Raw genomic sequence first — 25,608 nt, 5'->3', positions numbered from 1 at the left:
TCAAAACTGTGTGTCTCAACCTGGGAGGATTTGGTGAGGAGTTTTACAGCAATGGTTCAAGGGTGAGGTTGCTGATAAGGATCAGGGTGTGTGCAGGGCCTACATTCCTTTAATCTGGCCTCAGATGTTCTCCTGATGAGTTTCTTGTGGTTCTGGATGTTATCCAACTGTGACCTTCTCTCTGAATAATGAATGCTTCATCAAGTAGTTAATATCTTCCATTTGTTGGGGGTTTTAGTTCTGCAGAAGAGCTCAAACATATTGTTATGTGTATCCCTTGAGGCAGAACTAGGACCCTGCACTATTGTTTGACTGCTCCTCCCTTGTCTCTGCATCCCCTCCCTTCCCTGATTAGCAGCTGTTTGAATCTGCCCTTTGCAACTCAGGGAAGGCCATGGAGACTGAAGCCTATTCCCTACAAACAAGAAACAGGGAACACAGAAAGGCTTCCATGCCCAAGAGCCCCACAGAATCCTGCTTGGTTTCAGGGGTGAGAGCTATTTAGCAATATCTTTGGGATAAAAAATTTGAGGCAAATATGGCAAAATAGTGTTAAACTAGTTGTTGGTGACACACCTGGCATTATTTCATGAAATCAGCAAAAACTACAAATAAAGGCTCCCAGGCCCAATCATCCCTGCCCCAGGATTGCTTATATTCATTTACAGCATATCACTGAATTTAGTACAGCACAGTTCAGACTCTGGATCTAGGCTATCTGGTTCAAATATGGAGTCCACTGTATAATGGTGGTATGATCTTTATTTAGTAAGTTGCTTAACATCTCAGTACCTTATTTTTCCCACCAGTATACTGGGGATAATAGGACTTACCCTAAAAGGTTATGAGGATTGAAGAGATTGATACATGTGAAGCACTTACAAAGGAAGACAGGTATTCTACTATAAACATTCTCAGACAGACAAAGAATATTAACTGGAGATATGTCCAAAGACTTCTGCCAATCCCAAATTCACAAACACTGATGGCATATTTTCCCCATAAAATGAAATAATTATTAGCTCTCTTCACATCTCTTTTAATATGATCTAGTACTAGGAGATGGAATTGTTTTCAGGAATATTTTTGATCAAAGATGTATGTATATACATGTATGTATAAATCTGTTTATTTGTTCAAGTTCAGATGGCAGTCCTTCAGCCAGTGAGGGGATATTTAGTTACCCAAATCTAATTAGTTTCTGAGGTTCAGATACTTAGTAGTAAGGATGGTGAATATTTTAATTGAAAAATATATCCAAATCCATTCAATTCCTGAGTTTGAATAGCAAGGGGTATGTGAATATGTGTATGTGCACACGTACACACATAGATCCATTTTAAAAAATCAATCCATCAGAGTTCCCATGCAGGAAACTATTAACAGAAACCATTTTTTTTTGCCAGAGCTGAATTATGTTTACTGTACAAAGAAACTAAAACTGTCCAAAATGAGCTCAGGAATAGTGCGAGTGTGGACGGCAGCAAACGGCAGTGTTGACATGGTGAATGCATCTATAGCTGGATCTCCTATACCACTCTGCAAAAAAATGTTATCTCCTGTGCCCCTTTTGTTCTCAGGAAGCTACTTGAGGATATGATCCACACAAATGAAGGAGTAAATCTAAGACAGACATGAGATATAGGAAATGGGAAATCAGGGAATCCAATATAGGGGAGACACAAGCAATTCCTAGGATGATGGTGAAAAGAGATTGCAGGATGACAGCTGTGCCCCAGCCACAGAAGGCAAAAAGTCCAGACTGGACAAAACAGATTATTGCTCCAGGAGCAATTTCTTCAAGATGGATGAAACTGATAAAACAACTGGTATGTCTGAACGTAGAGTTTTGGATTTAATTAGCAATAAGTATATAGAAACCCATGTAAACAAAATAAATTATTAAGTCAAGGAAATAAAAATGCAGTACAGGGTAAGAATAACACATCACTTAGCTGTACAGTGTTACATAATCTTAATGATGTAAACATTCTTAATCACAGTCAATAATGTAAACACTGAATTACATATGCTGGGAAAAGGGGAGCAGGAAGGGAAAGTGCAATGGTTGGGAAGCAGAAGAGCAAAGCTTTATATCAGGAATTAAAGAAATATCTCAAACTGAAAACAAGTAAAAGCAATATAAGCATGTTACCTGAAGATATGGTAATAAATAACAACAAAATAAAACCAGTGAAACAGCTTGCTCTGGGGACAGGAAATAGGAGAGGAAGGTCAAGGGAGTGGTATTTTTCATTTAGCAAAAGAATTTTTTATAGATCTATTTGATCCTAAACTATGTAAATCCATTTGATTCTATGTGAAACTTTAAGAAATAACAGAACCCCCCACCCCCGCCCCCCCAGAAATCTAGCACGGTACCTGGCTCATAAAAATTCAATAATATTAATTATTTTATTATTATAATGACAAGAAAGATGACAATTTTTCATATCACCATTACACTCATGCTAGGGATAACAATGCTTCCTCTACTATAAATGCTATTTGATCTTTTTAAAACATGTTATTTACTATGCTTGGAATATCTGGGCATGCTTAATGAAATAAAAAATTATAAAACATTCCAAATTTTTTTTTTACTTAAGCAAAGTATCTAATTTTATACAATTTACACACAACTTTTAACCAATGAAACTATTTCACTTCTTGACATTCAACAATTATAAGACTTTTAACTCCCCAAGACATGCACTACAACCACAGAATAGATTCTGTCATCAATATGATGGTCTTGGCATCTTATATATAATGTTTCCACTTTAAATTAAGTCCTATTTACCAAAATAGAAACAGGCTAAGATAATGAACAGGCAGTTTATAAAAAAAGAATACAAACAGTGAACAACAACACTGACATACCAACCTCATTTGTAATGAAACAAACACAAATTTAAAAAATAAGGTACCATTTTTCACCTATTTTGGCATAGATTAATTTTTTTAAAAAAAGATCCTATCTACAGATGACCAGAGAGTATGTAGGTGGGGGGTGAGAGAGTGGTCACACATATAACAATAACTAGAAGTATAAATTGTACAGCCTTTTTAGAGAACGATTTGGCAATACTTACAGAGGCTCTAAAAATGTTTATTTAATTCCTTTGAACCAATCATTCCATTTCTAGAAATTTACTTTCTTAAGGACATAATTAAACACATACCTCAAAATGTGGTTACAAGGATATTCAACGATCACTGCTTATAGTAAAAACTGCAGACGTTCAAAATGTCTAACACAGAAGAAAGAATGAGTAAATTGTGGCACACCTCCGTTATGGCAGACAGTTGGCTTCCCCTAGATGTCATTCCCCCAGACTTTGCCTTAGCTTCTTCCTTACCCCAAAGTGTCAGAGTTCAACTTTCTCAGTGAGCTGATCTGAGTCAAGAGAAACTTTGGGGAAATTTTCTGGGGGCTCTTAAGAGGAAAAAATCTTCCTCACTGACAAAACTGAGATGTGAGAGGAAAAACAGCCTTTCCTGCCTTTTAGATGAAATTTTTATGAAGATGTGAAGCTGGAAGTTACAGCAGCAGCTCTTACAACCACGAGGGAGACAAGCCTAAGGCAAAACCAATAAGCTGAGGCTGAGGCAAAAAAAAGTGTCCTTAATGACACCTCTGAACTGTTTATGTGAGACAATAAATGTCCTTGGTTACTTAAGCTGATTATATTTGAACATTATTACCTCTGGTCAATAGCATCCTGATAGAAGCCGTACAACACAATACTTTAGAGTCACTAAAAGTTATGCTACAGCAGTATATTTATGAACAGTAGATGTACAGTTCAGAGAAAAAAAATTAAAAATAGTATGTTCCCGTTTAAAAAAAGAGTAACTATGTTAATATGGAATCGTTTGCCAAGAAAAAGGACTGGGAAGATACTCCACGTTTTAGGGATAGTTACCTCTGAAATAGTTATCTCTGAAAGATAGGAATTCGAATGTTCCCTTCTTGTGAATTCACATTTTCTGTTGTTTTCTAAAATGAACATATATCACTTTAAGATTCTCCCACCAGTTTCTATTTCTTCAGTAAACCCAATGCGATTTTGGGGAGGAAGAAGAGGTAAACATGTATTCTAGTGAGCTATCCTGAACTGGGAGTCTGCCTTTTTAATAGGAAAAGTTGTTTCTTCTTTTTTAAACTGTTTTGTGAAATAAAATTTGATACTCTCAGGCATTTATTTTTAGTGAATACAGAAGATTACAGTTTTCATTTCCCTTTGTTACTTAGAAAATCATATCATGACTTTGTACCATTTCGTATTGAAATTTCTTCTGTGAAGCAAAAACAGTCCCAGAATGAAGGATCTTCAGGGGTCATAGGAACAGCAGATGATATTAAATCATTAAAGGTGAGAATAGTAAACTGCCTCTGGGTTGGTTTAGAATCATCTTGAAATGAAACCTAAAAGGGTAAAAAATTAGATTACCTCAATGTTATACTGCATAATAATCTTATGGTCAATTTTAGAATTAGGAAAATAAGAGATCAGTAATCACATTTCAGCAATATTAAATTATACTTCAATAACATTAAATTACAACACAGTAGCATTTCTAGATAATTGCTTCTACTCCTTATATTAGTGTTGCCAATATAACAAATCAAGAAAAATATGAAATAACTTGATTCTCAAACTTTTTGTAGATAACAATAACCTGTGGTATTTGTTTAAAATGTAGATTTACTGAGCCACACATCCAACAATTCTGATCTAGTAGACGAGTCAAAAAGGATCCCAAAATATATAACTTTAACAAGCAGGTGGGTTATTCTGATAGAGAGGGACCACCAGGCAAACTTTTGAGAAATACTCTAGAGGGTGCATCTGATAAAATACCCATAACCACACAGAGATGCAACACTTCATTAGGAAATGACTCATTCAACACTAAATTTAAACTATATCTTATACTCTGTGATAGAGCCTTTGTTCACAACTCAGCCCAGTGTGGACTGTCTTTAACATTCTATACATTCTACTAAAGATAGTACTTGGGTCTTCTACAGTGCTTTTACAAGGTTAATATCTATTTTATATGATGTAATTCTCATAACTATGCTGATATGGTTGTTACCCCAACTCTATAGATGGGGAAATTGAGGCTCAGTAAGATCAATCAATTTATACAAGCTTACAACACAGGTTAAATGGTAGACCTGAGCCTGAAACTCAGCCAGGTCTTCTGAATAGTACCCTCACCCTTTTCTCACTATGCCACTGCTGCCTAAATAGGCTGTCTCCAGGGAAATAAAAGAAAGTACTGCCATGTGCAGACATTACAAAAAATATAAAGCTCTATGGAATCATAAGGTATTTGCAGAAAGGGTAATGCTGAGACTTCAGCACACAAGGACAGGTAACCTGGGTTGGAACATCTTCAGATTACAGGGGTCAATTTTAACATGTCATCCCTTTTAAAAGAAAATAATCTATGAAGAATTTTAATCTTTTTTATCTGTCAAAGGCATGATCTGTAGACTGAGCTTTTTTTCTAAAAGTAATGATGCATACATATTGATCACACTACATTCTCTCACGCAGATTCCCTGAAAATAATAATAAGCATATAGTTTCAATTATTGTGACATTATCAGTATTCCTTAAATAAATATTTCCACAGAATCACAACTATATGTAGGCTGAGTCAAGACCCTAAGGTTTCTTTTTTAAAAAATTTCTCAACTTACCAATTAATAGCAGAAGAAAGTAAAAATCGATTTTGATTGGAAGAATTGATGTTATGCTAGAATATATCACAAGATCTCTCACATTTTTGATACTTTGGAAATAATTTAGGAGAGTATTATAAAAAGGGGAAGGAGTTCAATTTGACAGATAATTCCATTATTCACTATCCCTCAACTTGGTACCCTTAATATTCAAAGACAGCCCCAATTCACCAGGAAATAAACCACTGTTAAGATAACCAAGACAGTGATTATCTTGAATATCTACTGAATATATGAATACTAGGACAGTACCACCAAAATTTTTTCTTTGTCATATTTAAGTGTATTTGAATGTGAAGAAGCAGGTAACATACTTTTAAAACATTTCTGTGAAATCCCAGATGATCTTAAGGATTAGATAATGAACACTTCTAAAGTCTATAATTAAAAAAAAAAAAAAGCCAAAACCTCTAACCTGATATAAACCAAATGATTATTTCCATCAATAAATAACAAATTCAACTTTAATACATGTTTTTTAGAAAAAACTCAGAGAAATCTTAAAATCTTACATTCTGATGTCTAGATCCATTTGGTTTCCTAAGAGCTACTGCAACAAAATGGTGCTCATCTATTTTGCTTTCCTGAAAAATAAAACACAAGTAAATAGAGAATACTAAATATAGAAACTTAGATATATTTCTATTTACATTTAAAAAATTTCACTCCCCCCAACCATATACACACATACATACATATATATCTACACTCCCCCTGACTTGAAGGAACAGTCACATATATTTCGGCCCTTTACTCTGTAATATTTCAATATATATTTCCTAATAGGGACATTCTCTCACATAACCACAGTAGTTAATAACTTCGGTAAATTTAACATTAAAATAATACTTAAATCTACTCTTTGTACTCCAACTTTTGTGAATTAATCCAGTAATGTCCTTTATACCATTTCCCCCCCTCCAGTATAGGAGGCAGTCTAGGGTCAAGTATTACATTCAGTTGTCATTGTCTTGCTAGCTTTTGTCTTTTATGATGTTAGTATTTTAAAACACAAGCCTCATCCCCCACTTTTTATTAATAAATGTTGGCTATTTTCAGTCTGATGGTTCTTAATGATTACATTTATATTATACATTCTTAACAAGAATACTACATAGATAAAGTATCCTATCTAGAGGCACATCTAGGTAGCCATCTGCCCTCACTGGTGATGTTAGTTTTGTATATGCTTAAAGTGTACATTTAAAAAAATTAGATTGCAACACTGGTTTATAAGCATTTAGTTAACTACATACTACAGCCTATGGAAAATCATGGTGGAAATTCATAGGTAAGACTTAAAAAATATGTAATTTCCTATTTTCCCCTATGTATGAGACAAAGGGGGAGGGGGCTTTAAAATATAATAGACATTGAGGCAGTTAACAGAGAAAAGTATGAACAACTATTAAAAACTAAACAAAGTTTCACCAAAAAGCCACTTTACTAAGGCAGTCTTCCATAAGACATGAGTTGAAACAGGAAACTACAATCAGAAATAGTATTACTTAGGGACTTTTCATCCTTCATCCTCTTCCTCATATCTTCATACGCTAAGATATCCAAATTAGCAAAAAATAAATACATAAATAAAAGAAATTCAAAAGAGATAAATTTAGGAAAACACTCCAAGAGAAGAAAAAATAACTAGCTAAGTATGAGAAAACATTTAATAGGTCAAAGTTTGTTATTGTAAACAAAACTATTCTTTTTGAACATGGTTCTCCCATTCTTTACACTGAATGTATCAATAATATAAACACTGTAACATACAGAGATGTTTTGGCTATAATTATTTTTGGAAAACAACTTAGATCAGCAGTTTTGTAGTGTCTGTAAGGTGGAATATCAAGAGGTAACCGTGGGCAATAACTAGTTTTCATCCAGCCTGTCCACTAAAATGCCACTAAAATGCTCAATTTTTTTACTTACCTCATTATAAGCCAAAATTCAATGAGACTGATTTCAAAATATTCACCATATCTACTCAGACCTCATCAACATCACATAAATATGAAATTTGAAAACAGCAAAACTAGAGAAGTTATTTTACAATGACTCCAGTTTATCAAACATTAATATTTGATGTCTCACTAGAATAAAAGTTCTATGAGGTGATCACCTTTGCCCTAAATCCTTTCTGCCTAGTACATCTATAATAAATATTAGTTGAAAAAAGAAATGAAACCAGCAAGCTAGCTAGCTAGTTAAGCCAGTACATTCAATGCTACTGAACTTAAGACTTAATTTTAAGACTTTATAAATTTTCAAAAATTTCCTAAACTTATAGTTTTTTACCCATAAAATTATTGTGAATACCAAAATTTCCTTAAAATCTCCAACAAACCCAAAGGGAGCAAGAATATTTTACTTTTTCAGGAGATAGTTTAGCATTAGATTACAAAGATGAACCTGCTTTAGTCAAATTGTATGTCATTTTCTTAGTATGTATTTTCACCTTATAAACAAAGTAAAATAAAAGTTTAAGGTATAACTTAAATCATTCAAGTTTTACAATGTTTTCCCAATGGTAAAGTACTGAAGAAATCTGTCATAAATGTTAATATTTCTACTTTTTAAAGCACTTCCTTTCAAAAGCAAAGAATTTCTGTTTCAACTAATCTCATCACTTGAAACTTTTTGGTGGTAAATTTAACTTTCCTAACAGAAACCGGTTATGAAAATTGAGAGCCTATGAAAACATGACATTCCTCTTGGCATAAGAATTCATATTTCTTCTAGAGTATTAATTTCCAGGTGTGAGATACAATACTCAGGTAAGTGGAAAATTCTTTGGAGGATTTGTTGTAATAAATAATGGATTCTTGATTATGTCCACGCTAGCATTTTAGGTCTGTAACAGATACAATGCTAAGTAAGATAGTGCCCCTGCCTTCAGGGAGCCCTGGGAAAGTAAAGCAAGTAGACAAGTACAAAAATTATGAGGCAAAATGTGGTATGTTGTAAGAAAGAAAAAAAAAGCTTGGTCTTAAATGAAATAAAGAAAAGGCACCTGAAATGGATTTAAATTGTTAAAGGAGAAGGCAAGGAGGAGATTGGGGCAGGGTGGATGGGTGGGTGGTGGTGAGGTCACAGAAGAATTAAAACAAATATAAATACAAGAGGGTTGGAGATATTTAAAGCATAGCAGATAGCAGGTTGTGATTTGGCTGCAATGTGGAGTGTATATAGGGAAACAATGGCCAAAAATGAAGAAGGATGAAGCAAAATAATGGAAGAGGAACCCAGTTAGGAGGCTACTGCATTAGTCTCAGTTGGATGTAAACAGTGCCCACACTAAGAGTTTTCAGAGGGCAGCACATCACTGTTAATTAGAGGGATTGGTATAACAAGGGGAGGAGGAGGGGAACTGAAAATGGGTCTGGGTTTTCTTAATCCTGGATGACTGGATGGTGGTACCATCAAAAAAAGTAAAGTTAGAAAAAGAAAATAACTTGAAGGGCAATTATTATTTTGACTTATCTGCAGAATTTGTGGTGTCTGTGTAGTTTTCAAGGAGAAATACATAGCAGTGAGAAATAGGAGTCTGAAGAGTGAAAGAAACTGAGTTAAAGGTTTGGTAGTCATACGCAGAAAGGTAGTGTGCTTGAAACTGCTAAATGTGAGAGTGGATCCATGAAAACAGTAGATGCCTGGGAAAATGTCTATACTTAGAAGGTGGCAATGAAATGTACTTCTTAAATATAAGAGTTTTAGGGTTCAGTCTGTTGTCTTCTTTTCTATACACTTCTAGATGGTTTCACAGACTATCTTCCACTAACAGCTCTCGTTTAATGACAAGCCTATTCTTTCCTTAAAGCTCTCAGCTTCTATTTCATAGCTAAACTCTCGTCTTGAATGTTATTCAAAACACTAAGCAGAATTTTTTTTAAATCCTCATTTGCTTTATAATTTTCATTTCATATTCTTCTTTTGAGTCTCCAAGTAAATAAACGCTCATTTTTCTCCCGGGATGCAGAATTTTACCGTATGTCCTATGATGGCTCTGTCCTTTAGTTCTGCTTAAATGAGGATAGTATCCTTAGCCTTCTGCACCATTAATTTGTGTGCCAATAGATACCTTCCATATCCACACGTGCAGCCTAGACCCTATTTCTGGTATCCTGCAGGCACTCTTTTAATGCTGCCTACAGGAACAGGACTATTTTTTCCGCTTAGCTTATCAGTTCTCACACTAGGAAGAGAATCTATGAGTCTGAAGTAGTTCAGTTATTCATTGGCTATATGCATTAATTAATGAAAACTACAGTCTCTGACATGTACTATTTCTAGGGATTTGTCCCGTCTCCAACCCAGGTAACAGTACTTTCTAAAATACCTTTAAAGGTACTTTCTAAAATACCCTGTGTGCTTAAATTTAGTCATCAAATACTTATGGAGGAAAAACCAAGCCATGGGGCTAATCATGTTTGGCTATGACTCTCTTTCAGGAAGTTGTCTCTACACAGTACAGAAAGGAGAGAAGAGCAAGATGGCTACAAAGTTGTCCTGTGCAGAGGTTTCATTTGGAGTTACCCATGAAAAGTAGGGAAGGGTTGAAACTTCTTCCTACCTTGTTTTCAGTTTACTAAAGGAGCTGGATTCTATAGAGTAGGAACAGAAGGCAACTTATTCTCTTTCACCATTTCCCTTTAAACAAGTTCTGACAATTCATTTTTCTCTTTCCCTGGATGAAATCTTGATCAGATCTCATAAATGACATTTCTGGTCATTCTCAGTATCGAATTTTCTCTGAAAAATGTTTGACCCAAATTAAATTTTATTCTCATTTCATAAGAAATTCTTCCTCCCACTATCCTAGCTCAAACCTAATTCAGGGTTGGAAGTCTCCAATAGGGAAAGGAATTGATTTCACCTCTCTTGCTAAATGCAGATGCTCCCTCATTCACTATGCTGCCACCTCTAGTTCTTCTAGTGTGGGTGAATTTAGTGTGTATGAGTGAGAAAGGAAAAGACTGAACGACTTACAGACTTACTCTAGTAACCTACAATAATGTCTTTTTGGCTAAAATGAATTTGTGTTAGGTTTTTCTCACTAGCAATCAAGAACTGCTAGTGACAGAAACCAAATAAAGAAAGAGACCAAAATATTAACCAACCCATAATGCCCTACATGATCTCATCAGCCTAACATAGCATCTCTCTCAAATCCCCTCAACACAGTACACTGACAAAATTGCATCCTTTAGTTGTTCATACACACAAAGTTGTTTTATTCCAGGGCCTCTTTTCCCTTCTCTTTTACTTAATGCAATATGACTTATCTTTCAAGTATCAGCTTAAATGTTATTGCACTCATAGTATCCCTGACTTTACCTTCAGAGCACACAGACTGGATTCCAAATGCGTCTAGTTTCAATGACTAGCCTCCCCAAGTTAAGCATATACTCACATGCACAAAATAAGAAAATTCTTATAGTTATAGCAATTCTGATACATTTCTTACCTCAAATGCCCATTCTTTTTCTTCTTCCCCATCCAGAAACAAACGTGTTTCTTTATAAACTTGGCCTATATCCAGGTTTAATGGGGATATATCAAATTCAAGCCGCTGCAATTCAAATCCTAATCCAACACCTATTGCTTTTATGAAGCTTTCTTTCAGTGCCTAAGATACAGACAGACATTTTCTCTTAGAGCTTTAGTAGACAAAATTGTTCATAAAATCTACTGTCCCCAAAACATATGGATTTTTAATTCTTTACTACTTTACAGCTATAAGCTATTTATTTTACCCTTATAGTAGCATGGAAACAAACCAGTTGTGAGAACTTAAGACAAATCATTTAAGCTCCCTTTGCCTCCATTCCCTCATGTATAACATGTAATAATAGTAGTACCTTCTTAGTGGGGTTGTTATGATAATTAACTAACTTATGAAGGGCTTACAATAATGTTTTCTGGCACATAATATTATATAAGTGTTTGTTAAATAAGGTCTCGTGTATGAGATCCTTTAAGACAGAAATATTTATAAATAATGATACACTGTCTTGTTTTTAGCTTTAAGAGTATCTTCTAGTTGAGCATTAAATATATGTTAAATTTTCTTAAATATAATAATGTGTACATAAAAATCATGAAGTTCCCAAGTAATGACTTATTTACTTCAAACACTGTATGAACTTCAGGTTTACCACAGGACTTTTGCTCCTGTTTTTAGCAAAGATAATGGAATCAACACAGGGGCTTACTCTCAAAACTAGAAAGAAATTATACCCAATTCCTATAAAACATATCCAGCTGAGTCCATTCATCCTTAAAGCTTCTGATTGTTTCCCATTCTTTGTTGGTAAACTTTCTTTTCATAATATGAAAAAATTCTGGAATTGAACCACGACCTGTCAATTGAGGAAACAGAGAATTACCAGAACTATTAGACAGCGCATAAAAGAAAACTATAGTCCAACTTTACTTTTGAATACAGTCACAATAAGCCTAAACAAAGTATCAGCAAATCAAAATAAGTTGAGAGAAGGGTAGCTTAAGAGAACAGTGAAATTCTGTGAATTCTTAAATAATTAAGGAGAAAAAACATATGGTTATATAAGTAGATGCTCACCAAAAATTTGATAAAATTTAGCAGCCAACCTATTATAAATCTTAAATAACTAGAGGAAATTTCCTATATATGATAGAATATCAGAAATCCAAAACAAGTACTCTTAAAATAGAGCAATAGTATGCTGGGGTTTAAAATTTTGCTTTGCTATTTCACAGGAAAATCAGGCAACAATTTCTTTACTATAATTTTGGGGGAATTGGTAGAAAGCTAAGGAGTGTTCTTTTATCCTAAGTTATTAACATGACTGGAAAGTTAATATACACTTACTTCCTTCACAATAACTCTTTTTAAACATGCTTTCTAATATGACTTTTCCAAATAAAAACAGATTTTAATTTCTGTTCTATTGGCTCATTTTAAAAAAAATCTCAAGTATATCCTTAGCTCCACTGTTCCATAGACAATAAAATTTTACATAGCATCCTAAAAATAAATAGAACTCAAAGGATCTGACTCCCAGAACTAAGAGCTAAGACACAAATTAAAATATATGGTATGCCTTTCATATTATATTTTTTCAAAATATTGTAATTATGTGTTTGTCTATCTTTACGACTAAGCAGAAACCTTCTATCATCATTCATTTACTTATTCTACAAGTATGTAGAATGTGTACAAATACTATACCAATATGAATTGAACTAATGGTTAAAAAAAAATCAGTCGTGGTTCTTAGCCTTACACAATTACAGCCGAATTTGTCAATCAGAAAGTCTGGCAACAAGGTAGGTGAATCACAAATGTTTACTATATGAATAAATGTACGTTAACTATTATGTGGTAAATTATTCCTAAATGCTCTATTGCCCTGTATCCTTAGTTCATGATTACATTACTTCCAGCAAGCCTCTTGAAAGTAGTCCCTCTGCAGATTCTGTTAACATAGCTTGTCTACTCCGCAACTCCCATTTCTAAAATACTCAACTCCAAAATCTGACATTCCCAAGTGGCTGCAACCATAGCATGTCTGCAAAGAAGAAATATGTCAAATCCCCCTACTTAATGCTTTACTGGCATTTAACCACTAACTAACCCCATGAGAATTCAACACTTAGAACGACGACTATATCATTCACTCTAAAAATACCCAAGTGCTAGACGCCAGGAATATGACGGTAACCAAAACAGACATGGGTCCTTATGTTCATAGAGAGTTTACAGTTTCTCCTACAGTAACCAAGTACCTTTCCCATAGTTACCTCAAGGGTAGAAAATATTAAAAACGAGCTCTCCCACAAAATTGTCTACAATTCCCCCACCATCCCTACTTCAAAACAGTCTCCTCTTGTTTACCTAGGAAATACTTCTAATGACCTTCCAGTGATATGTGGTTCTTCACTTCAAGGCAAAGATCCTCGTTTGTTTTCAAGTTCAACAGACTCATTTAATTAATCTGTCTACTCCTTAGCCCTCTACTATTCTTAAGAAAGATAACTTTACAATCCATTTTTATTAATCAACTGTTTACTGTTTGTATCTGTTCATATTAATGTTAAAAGGCTATTATTTCCTAAAAGCAGCCCTGCAAAGCTGTAAAGTCATTTCATGCAACAGCACTGAAATATTAAACTGGGACCTTAGGAGTCCCAGGGCAGGAGATTCTTACCCTTTTGGGTCTATGAACCCCCTTTGATAGTCTGGTGCTTATTCCTCAAGCCCCTTAAATAAAGACTGTCTTATTAAAATGCAAGCATCACTAGTACATACTGGCTTGACAGATAAAACACTAAAGAAAGTAAAGAAAGCAAGCCTGCAAAAGTTACAAAAGTAAATCTGGAGATTTTAAACACTGGGAGCACTATACCTACATAAATCGTAAACTGTTTCCTCTTGAATAGATTCGGGTACAAATAGTGTAAATAATAACAATGAGAAGAACAGCTACCTTGGATTTGGAAGACAGCATTATATATTTTGAGTGGAATTGTAGTTTTAACAGAATACTATCCAAAAAGCCTAAAATTTAAAAAGACATGCCTGTTGTCATCTATAGTGTCATTATGTCTGTTGGTTTCTTCAAATTATAATTCCATAACCTTCAAGAAACCCCCTGATTTTTACCTAAATATGATGGGGCAATTGAGGAAAAAATTTAAATATTCACGCTAATAAAAAAAAAACTCATTTAATATAAAAAGCAATCTAGCACAACCACTGGAAAGCAATCATAACTGATCATGTACAGCTAAAAAAATATCCGATATGAGTGTGTTTTCATATACTTTTGAGAGCATCATATCCCACAAAATAAGAGATTGACAGCAACAGAAAAAGATGACTTTGTAAATATTCAGCCAAAGACAACAGCGCCACATTGTGGCATTATGATGAAAATACACAGTGAATGAGTACTCTTAAGGACTTAGTTTATCTAGGAAATTGGAATTAAAAAAAAATCAGTAGGAAATACCAGAATAGTATGTTTGCCCCTCAAACTAGCTGAGACAGCACAATTATTAGACACATAAGTTGGCAAAGCCTCCTAATAATACCAACACATATTCATGTCTATTACAATCTTCGATTTAATAGACATATAAGAACTTAAGTAAAAAAAAGATAAAATAACTGAAAAACTTATATAGAACCACTAACCAGGTTTAGAAAAGCCAGATTCCTCATCTTAGAGCTTAATCTTTAGGGAAAGCAGCACTAGATATTAACTAAGTGTCCTGCAATGATCAACTAACCAAGGTCGCAGAGCAACTAGAAAGTTTATTAAACAGAGTAGTAACCTACAATAGTAACCTACAACAAAATAATTTATACAGTTGAGCCTTGAACAAGGCAGGTTTGAACTGTGAGGGTCCATGTCTTCCAAAACTCATGCCCACATAGAAACTAAAAATGTGACCTTATTTGGAAATAGAGTCTTTGCAGGTGCAATCAAATTAGGATGGATTAAGGTGGGTCCTATATCCAATGACTGGTGTCCTTATAAGGAGAAACATTTAGACACGAAGAGAGAATACAGGGAAAAAGGCAACATAACAATGAAGGTAGAAAGTAAAGTGATATAGCTACAACCCAAGGAATGCCAAAGATTGCCAGGAAACTAGGAAGAAGCAAAGAATTCTTCCCTGGAATCTGCAGAGGTAACATGGCCCTGTGAACACTTTGACTTCTGGCCTTCAGAACTGTCAGAGAATAAATTTCTGTTTTTTTAAGACACCAAGTTTTTGGTACTTTGTTAGGAGCCCTAGGAAACTAATACATACATGCACACAATTTAATTCATTTATACAGACACACTCATATACTCTTAGCTTTAGTGTTATGCCCCTGGAGTCAAATGTTCAAATCCTGGCTCTAACACTTCTTTACTATTATTTATTTAACTTCACTATGGCTGTTTCTTAAGCTATAAAACAGGGAAAAAGAGCTGGGTAGTTTAAGAAATAAACATATAAAGGGCCTGGAGCTATTAAGTACCTAATAAATGTTAGCTCTAAGGCTATTGTGGTAGTTGTTTTATATATATATCCTCTTTTGTGAAATGTTTTATCAAGTCTTTGTCCATTCATTAGATAAGTCTTTTTTTTTAATGTATTTTTTTAAAATTAATTAATTAATTAATTTTTGGCTGTGTTGGGTCTTCGTTGCTACGTGCTGGCTTTCTCTAGTTGACGTGCGCAGGCTTCTCATTGCAGTGGCTTCTCTTGTTGTGGAGCACGGGCTCTAGGCACACAGGCTTTAGTAGCTGTGGCATGTGGGCTCTAGAGCACAGGCTCAGTAGTTGTGGCGCATGGGCTTAGTTGCTCTGTGGCATGTGGGATCTTCCTGGACCAGGGCTTGAACCCATGTCCCCTGCACTGGCAGGTGGATTTTTAACCACTGTGCCCATTAGGTTAGTCTTAAGTGGCTTTTCTATCAATACTTACAAGTATTTTAATTATTAACAATATTAACCTCTGTCTGTCTTATTTGCCCCAGTTTGTGAGAGAGAAGAGATTTAATATGAAATCAATCACATATGCTAACTTTGCGGGTTCTTCTTATCTTTCTAAGTTTAAAAGGCATCCTTCTTTCAGAAATCTGGCCAAATATACAATTCTATTGTGTTCTAGTAATTGTTATTAAAATTTAATTCTAATTAATTCTGTTGTACACTGGGTAACAAGGATCTAACGGCTTGCAGATGATTTTACTCATGAAAAAAAAAGTTGATGGGTTACAATCTTTCTTTTTGTTGGCTCTATAAACTACATCTAATACAGTGTTTCCCAAACACTAATATGTCTAACAATCACCTGAGAAATTGTCTGAATATAGAATCCTTGGTTGTATCTAAGAAATTCTAGTTGAAGAGGTCTGGGAGGGTTTCAAGGAACCTGCATTTTTAACAGGCATCCTGGCTGATTTTAATATCCTGACCACCATTTCAGAAACACCATTCTATACATATAACAGTAACAATTATCACAACAAACTTAGAGCTAACATTTACTTATTAAGTACTTAATAATTCCAGGCACTTTACATGTTTATTCCCAATCTAGCCAATGCTGGTGGTGGTATAACTGTTGAGCCATCAGTATGTAAAACATATACACACAAGTTCTAGGGTAATTAAAGATTTAAATGTTAAAAAAAAAAATGCAATTTTAGAACAAAATCTAGGAGACTCTATAACCTACGGTTGGAGTAAATCTTTTACCAATTTAATTATTTTTTTTTAAATGAGACAGAGTTCAGAATTTATCAAGGAAAAGTTAGATATATTAATTAAATAAAAGACAAAATTCATACGGCAAAAAATACAACCAAATTCAAAAGATAAATAATAGAGTGGGAAAATAGTTGTAACAGATTTGGTCAATGAAGTGTCAATATCCATAATACATAAAGAGCTTTTATACATGGATTAGAAAAGATTAATAAGCAGTTCACAGAAGAGCAAATTCAAGTAGCCAACAAGCTACCCTAGTAATTAGAGTAATGCACCATTTAATAAATAAACTAATCTTTAACCGCTGAATTGAAATATTATGTAGAAATACTGGGCACTAACTCTTAACCCTCCTAGCTGTCTATTCTTTTGCTAACACCACGCTCTTTTGTTTACAATGCCTAATATAAGTTTAAAAAATGGTAAGGCAAGTTCCCACTCACTAAACTTTGTATACTCTTCTTAGACATCAGTTCCTTCATAAAAACTTTAAATTCATTTAACCCTGTTCCATGGAATTTTTCAGATTTTGTACTTGCAAATCCTTAAACAGATATCAATAAAATCTAGTATTGAGAGGTCATATATTATAGAATGCAGTGTCTAAAAATATAGGCTTTGAGGTATGGGTTCAAATCCATGATATTCTACTTTTCAGCTTAGTTGCCTTGGGCAAATGTCTTAACTTACTCTATAAAATAACAATAACTTACAACTTAGGCTTAAGAGGGTGAAATAAGATAATGCATAGAAGGCATTTAACACACAAAAGTTGCTCAATAAATACTAGTTCTATGTTGTGATCCCACTCAAATCCTCCGCACAGTGGAAAAGACCCATCCTGTAACTTGGAAAAGGGGAAAACTACCTGCCAGTAAAGACCTGGTTTTCCAGTAAGTTCAGAGCACAAAGAGAAGTGTGACTTATTTAAGCTGCTTGCTGGCTGTAAATCTCCAAGTTAAAAAAACCCCAAAAAACAAAAAACAACATTTTGCACATCCTGCAAAATGCAGATCCAAAAAGAATGTAGGTCAGCTTAGAATGTAGATCACAAACAATAGTGGAATACAGATCTTCCTTGACTTATGATAAGGTTACGTCCCGATAAATGCATTGTTAAGTTGAAAATAGTTTAGGTCAAAAATGCATTTAATACCCCTAACCTAAGGAACATCACAGCTTAGGCTAGCTTACCTTAAACGTGCTCAGAACACTTATATTAGCCTACAGGTGGGCAAAATAATCTAACACAAAGACTATTTTATAATAACGTGTTGAATACCTCATGAAATGTACTGAATACTGTACTGAAAGTGAAAAACAGAATGGTTGTACTAGTTGTTTTACCCTCGTGATTGTGTGGCTGACTGGGAGCTATGGCTTACTGCTGCTGCCCAGCATTATGAGTATGGAATGGCATATGGCTAGCACAGGAAAATGTCAAAATTCAAAGTATTGCTTCTACTGAATTGCTTTTAAACCATCATAAAGTTGAAAAATTTTAAGTTGGACACTACAGACTGTAGCAGCAACAAAGTTGGAAACCGAATCTGATGGATGCAAATGGAGGAGAGAAGAAGCTAGGGAGATAAATGCAGGGTGAGGAAGAAGACTTGAAGGAAGAACTATTTTTAATCACAACTCACTGATGAGGACAGTTTATATTCCAACTAGAATCTGATATGAATATCATTTTTCACTGTAGTTGCACTTTTTAATTTTTCAACAAATTTTAGGAATATTTTATGTGAAATTGAGAACTCCTATCATTTGTACATTCAGTAAATATTTACTGAGCACCTGCTATGTGCTAGACACCCTGCTAAGTACTAGGTATACTGTGGCAAAAACAAAACAAGCATAGCTCCTGAACTTATTTAATGAAGGAGAACAGATAATAATCAAATAACTAAGTTTAATTACAAATGAGAAAGGCCATGAAGGAAAACAAGATCAGGTGGTCAGGAAAGTCCTTTCTGAGGAGGTACTGGTACTGGCTACTTCTCATCCTTCCGGTCTAAGGTACTCTCGAAAGAGAAGAACAGGCAGAGGGATCAGCTTTTCAGAAATGACCTGAAGAGGAAAAAGTTTGCTACATTCAAGGTAATAAAAGATGAGTATGGACAGAAAATAGTGAGCAGAGAGCGGCTAAAAATGCAAGTAGAGAGATAAATGAGAATAAGACGATACAGTCATGTTAAAGGGACTGAATTTTATTATGAACCAACCTAAAAGTTTTAAGAAAATTGCCTTAAGGAAATTTTTAAAGACCACTCTTAACTCTGTACCGAAAATGTACTGAAAGAGAACAGAAGTGAAGAGGGGGAACCAAATAGGAAGCTATTAAAATAGTGCTATAAATAGTATGGTGGAAAGAGACAACAAATAGGCTCTACCATAGCTACCATATAATATCACCACTTACTTCATACTTACTGTACTTAATTTATATAACAACTGTTCAAGAGGAGCAGTTCTAAGATACAGTCATTTCAAAGCTATTAAATTAGTATTAAATCTCAAAATATTGAGTCATTTTGTCCTGCCAATTAATATCCAGCAAAGTTTATAACAAAAATGTGAACTTGAAAGTATAAACCCGTGGGGAAAAATATTTTCGGTCTTTTCCCAAATTTTAATAATTTTCATACTGTATGTCTTATCTTACCTTGTAAACATGGGAACAAAACTGAACAATTCATACTTTTATACTGTATACAATCCTTACTTTTATACTTCTAACTGCAAAAGCCTTTAGTGGTAGATAAAAATTAGAAAATGAAGGAAAAACAACCAATATTTCTCAATTGGGTACAGCAAATTATAAAGATGACCTACAAAACACCTCACCCCACCCCTGACCCCAGGGTTGGGATTGTATTGCACTGGCAATTTATCTATACTAGGGCCCCCAATATCTTATAATCCCTCTTCTCTGGATATCCATTAAACAATTACTTACTGAGTGCCAAGTATGCACCAGTTATTTTTGTATAAGTTTCCTCTCTCCATTAAGCAGAGAATAATGTGGTGGTTACAACAGGGTCCTTAATTGTGGGCATCTGGCTAGAAGGGAGAAACCCAAAACTTCTTACATCCATTAATATATTCTCTCCTGCCTTGCCATAGCAGCAATGGGAGAACTGGGAGATGGCAGGAAATGATCTGCACCTAGCAGAAATGTCTAATGTGATAAGGAAAGACTCCACAAGTTCCTACATGATGTTTACCTGCAGACAAAATGGGAGTAACGGAACTGAGTCTTACAATATACTCACGATGCCCCCAAAGTCTAACTCCATGTTGAGAGTTGATAATCTAATAATAACGCCCGGAACAAAGTACAATACTTCCCTTGCTCCTATACTGTTTTACCCTCCATCATTTAGCAACTCTTGGAAACTTCCCCTGCTCAATGTCCTCACTTACTCTGATAAGCAGAGCATTTCAAATGAATCGCCAGTGAAGTAAACCAGTGTCTACTTTCCTGAGAAATGATGCTGTGTGCATTAATCTTTCAGACACTAGTGACACAGTAACAATACTAATGACAACTGGAAAATAGCTCTTCCGCAATGCATTACTGGATATATCAATAGCTTTTTGGCAATGAAACAGCCAAATAGGAAAAGGCCTGGATACTGTGATTAGTCAAACAAGAGCAATGAAAAAAGATGGTGGATAAACAAAGTCTAATAAAATATAATTAACAGAACCTTCATTTTTTGCTCAATTACCTTCCTATCATTTATTAAGTTTCAGTTAGTAATTACTTGTTTATCTGGTATTGACCATAAGCCAACATTGCCCATTAAGCCAATTGTAATTAAACCTGTGTCTCACAGGCATAATTTCCAAGCAGATATCAACCTGATGAGCCAACCATTACTGTGTAATTGTGCTGACTGCATTCTAAGGAGTAATGGTCTCTCCAATAATTTCTGATTTTTAGGGAAAGGTCACATAAGGACCACAGAAAGCTATGAAGTTTATGGGCTCATTTGCATGCCCACTCTGAATCCTCTGTAACAGTGGTTCACAATAAGCCTTCTATGACCCTGCCAAAAACCAGACCCTCTCTTTGAGAAAAATGTACCTGTGCATACAAAATGTAGCAAACAATTTCAGGAGGTTAAAAAAAAATGACTTGATGCTTATCCAGGGTCAAGAACCCCTGTTATCATTAGCATAGCCTCCTTCTGAACAAAGTTAAGAATAGAGTTTTAATAGATTTATGATCAGGTCAGAGAAAAAGCTGCTGGTGGGAAAATTCAGAGTAAAGACACTGACAATAAAGATGAGAGAGGAGATTCACAGCAATACTCTGAGGCCTAACTACTGCAGCACAGAGTGCTTATTCATTCATTTGACAAATATTTATTGCACATTATTTTGAACTAGGTAGGGTGCCAGACGTGCTAGTAGATACAGCTACTAGCTAACAGTTCCTGCTCTCATACAGCTTATAAGGACCACTGGGAAGACAATCAACATCCTGAAAAATAATTATAAAATGAAATATATAATTGGAATGAAGGAAATATACTTTATGAGAGCCTAGAACAAAAGAACCTGGCTTAGATTGAAGGTCCACAAAGGCTTCCCTAAAGTAAGACTAAAGTGAAAGCTAACCAGTAAATAAGTTACCTATGCAGAAATGGGGGTGGGGGATAAAGTTATTACAAATATTCTAGTCCAAGGGAAACATAAGCAAAGATCCTGTGGTAGACACAGTGTGGAGATTAGGAAACTGCACTATGAAATTAGGAAAATGTTGGTTCTCTTATTTTAACAGCTTTCTTCTTATCCTGTTACTTATCTTTTAGTAAAAATGATAGTATGCTGTGTCCCACCCCACCCACCCCATTAATATACGTAAGGCACTTAGGAAAATGCCTTGGCACACAGTAAGTGCACACTAATGTTAGTGATGATGAAAATTATAGAGTAGTTGAGAGAACCTGTGTTCTAGTAAAATTACCTAGGTATAGTCAACCCCACAATAAATGTTAGCAGTTCCTATAGCCACCAATTACAAATTTCTAAGGCAAAATATAAACAACTTAAAATATTTTAATAATTGCTTGCTCTTCATTTTCATTTATATAAATGTGCTACAAAGAGCTATATTTAGATACAGTACAAATACATGTTATCTCTACTTAAGGACTACAATATACTTTACCACTGAGATTATTATTTTTTAAACAAACCAACAACTAATTGGTTAATTTTGGGAAAGACTTAAATGAAACCAAGTTCTTACAATACATATAATTACTATTTTTTTAATAGAATGATACTCAAAATTGACTCTCTGTTGAGCTCAATTTGATTGAACATTTATTACTTAAATAAAAAAAACTGAGCTATAGAAAAACTGTTCTTTAGAAAATTTAACAGTCTTTGAGAATAGTTTCAAATTTAGTCTTACTTAACAAGCTGAGGTATAATTCAAAAAGAAAACCTTTGTTTTCACTTTGCCTCTACGCAAAGTATTATATGAATCCCCAGTAATGGAGAATCTATCTTTTATGTAGAAGTCTGTTAACATTCAAGAAAATATATAGTAAACAAAGGATGTTGGGGCCCTCAAGCCAACAGCCACCCCCAACTGTGTTCCCTGAGGGGATTCAGGATGGAGAAAAGCAGGACACTGGCCCTAGACAATTAAGGTGCATATCAAAGGAATAATTTCAGTAAGCCCAAACTCTTGCATCTTCCCATACACAGAAAAGTGCTAAATTCATTAATGAAATGTCTGGTTTTCTTTAATTAACAGTAATCTTTTTATGTTCTGACTACCGGGCTTTGTTGCAAAAAACTCCTATATATCCTGGTTCCTCCCTTATCTCTTTGAAGCAGTCTCTCAGAGCTATTTGAGAGGCTGCTTCCCGGACTTGAGTCCTCAGAAAGTCTGCAGAATAATTCTCAAGTTTTGGGTTGTGCATTTTTTTCAGTTGACAATACCCTGCTCTCTCAGATATACTACCCTTGAGTACTGAGCACATTTTTCCTAAACTTAAATATCTACATCTCCTTGTCTGATATTATTCAACAGGTAAGAACTAAGACAAGACACTTAATAACTCCTGTACTACAAAAATGCAACATTACCTGGAAAACTAGTCTTCATTATATCAATTCCAACTTGTAGCTCAGATTCCGCAGCAAGTACAGCATAGTCTCCTTGATGAGAGATGTTAAAGTTGAAATTGGGGTAAGGATTCAATGAGTCTTTCGCAAGAACTGGTTTTCCTTTTGCAGTTCTTTGCAAACGAATATTATTCCAAGGTATATTCAATTTCTCTGCAACTAATTTCCTTATCATCAGACGACCAGCCTGTTAATAAAACATTTGGTAAGTATTGATGTCTATACTAAAGATTTAGGTAACACTGCCTATAACATACAAAGTCTATTTTTGTGGTTTCTAAAATATTCATTTCTTAAAGTTTTTAAAAGTACGTAAGTATTAAATACCCTGCTTTAAGATTTAAGAAATGCTTATGAAGACAGACAAGTTAAAGTCCCTCTTTAGCAATTCCCTCCCTCCCCTTAACAAGTAACCAATGTTATCAAGTATTCATCCCTTCAGTCTTTTCTCTAAGTACCCAAAATATGTTCATTTGCTTTTACTATCTATCCATCTATTTATATGAAATCCTACTATATGTACTATTCTACCATGTATAATCTTTTAAATTCCTAAGTGTTGGGGATTATTTCATGTTTGTATATAACCATCTGGCCTGTGCATTTCATACTATCAAGGTACCACAACTTGACTATTCCCCTGTTGTTGGATATTTTAGGCTGGCTCTAGTTTTACTATTATAAAAAAATTCCCCAGTGAGCAACCCTGTTATACTTACATCTTTGTGCATATGTGCATGTATTTCTAGATTATATATACTTATCACTGAGCTCGACAATTAGCAATGCATGACCTATCTTTTTTCACATATACCCCATCCACTCTCTCCCTCCATTAATTATTAAGAAAGAAATGGGGCTTCCCTGGTAGCACAGTGGTTGAGAATCCACCTGCCAACGCAGGGGACATGGGTTCGAGCCCTGGTTCGGGAAGATCCCACATGCCGTGGAGCAACTAAGCCTGTGTGCCACAAATACTGAGCCGGCGCTCTAGAGCCCACGAGCCACTACTACTGAACCCACGTGCCACAACTACTGAAGCCCGCGCAACTAGAGCCCATGCTCTGCAACAACAGAAGCCACTGCAATGAGAAGCCCGCACACGGCAACGAAGAGTAGACCCCCTCGCCGCAACTAGAGAAAGCCCGCGTGCAGCAACGAAGACCCAACGCGGCCAAAAATAAATAAATTAAATAAATTAATTAAATATATATATATATATATTAAAAAAAAAGAAAGAAATGACTAAAATCACACAAAAATACTTAAGGATATAACAAGGCAGATAATACTTTGCAAAACCTTTCAAGTTTTTTCCCCTTCAGTTCTAAACAATGACTTAAATACGGCAAGACTTTGAATTTCACAATTTCTTACAAATTACAGAAAGTATAAAAATATTCACCAATATGCCTTCAAAAGTCAATCAGCCCACATTTCAAACGAAAAAGTGCTTTGATAGAGGAACATTTTCAAGGTAACAGTCTTTGATGGTAGTTAGCAGCTGTTTCAAACTGCGCTATATACACAGAAGTCGTTTTGAAACCCGTTTCCATTTGTTGCTAAAAATACGTAAGTAAAATAAACAATTATATCTAAAGTACTGTTTCCCAAGCTATTTAGTCAGAAAGGTATGCCTAGGACTGCATCCTTCCTTGACTTCAGTTTCACTGGTAAAAGGAGGCTGGACTCTTCCAGTTCCACGGCGTGCAAGACTAAAGTAAGTCATACTGTCAATATTTCTTAGGGCCTATCACGTGCAGGAGAATGGAGAATGGTGGGATACTTAACAGGCTAAGAATGTGCTATGGGCCCAAGCAAGGAAAAATAAATTTTGATAACTTAAAAATAAGAAAAAAACCATTGTGGGGAAAAAAACTACTTTGTAGGCCTTCTCAACACCTATTTTAGGGTTTAGCACGACCTCTATTTTCAATTACAACGGGGGAGGGGCTAATTTTTACAGCGGATGAGGCCTCCGAGGAGACTACAAAGACGGTGGAGACCAGGCCGCGCGCACACACCGGAGAGTCAGCAGCACCTACCACTCTCGCCCTGGGGCGGCCACAAGCTGGCGCCGACGCTAACGTGGGAGGGGGGAGTCTCTACAGCCCTGCCCACCATCCCCAACATCTGCTTCCTCGGCCCTCAATACGAAAGACCTGTAGTACCAAAGCTGCCTTAGCGTCGCGTGCAAAGACGAACTGGCCAATGCGCTCCTTCTCCTCGGGCTGGATCGATCGCACCGCGAGCAGCCATTCGGCTCGGCTCGGCAGCCAAGCGCCACAGGAAAAGGCCCAGCGCACGCCCTCCATTGCTGGCACCAAGCAGAAACGCTTAGCGGGGAAAACCATACACTGAAAACCTCACCGCCACCTCGGGCTTGATGGCGCGGACGCTAAAGGTGCCCCACCCACTTCCTCCCGGCGCCCGTGC

General features: G+C 35.4%; 1 protein-coding gene across 1 annotated transcript; it reads right to left on the bottom strand.

Annotated features, from left to right (window-relative positions):
- Positions 1-2,396: 2,396 nt before the first annotated feature.
- AASDHPPT (aminoadipate-semialdehyde dehydrogenase-phosphopantetheinyl transferase) lies at positions 2,397-25,600 on the bottom strand. Its single transcript, XM_007192260.3, has 6 exons — positions 25,344-25,600; positions 23,134-23,359; positions 12,002-12,123; positions 11,229-11,390; positions 6,274-6,345; positions 2,397-4,432 (listed from the first exon to the last, which is right to left on the bottom strand). Exons 1-6 carry the CDS (start codon positions 25,524-25,526, stop codon positions 4,268-4,270), a joined length of 930 nt encoding a protein of 309 aa, XP_007192322.1. The 5' UTR covers positions 25,527-25,600; the 3' UTR covers positions 2,397-4,267.
- Between the last annotated feature and the right edge of the window lie 8 nt (positions 25,601-25,608).

Source organism: Balaenoptera acutorostrata, chromosome 9 (genome assembly GCF_949987535.1).
Source record: "Balaenoptera acutorostrata chromosome 9, mBalAcu1.1, whole genome shotgun sequence".
Taxonomy (NCBI): Eukaryota; Metazoa; Chordata; class Mammalia; order Artiodactyla; family Balaenopteridae; genus Balaenoptera; species Balaenoptera acutorostrata.
This window is presented reverse-complemented; position numbering and strand designations above follow the sequence as displayed.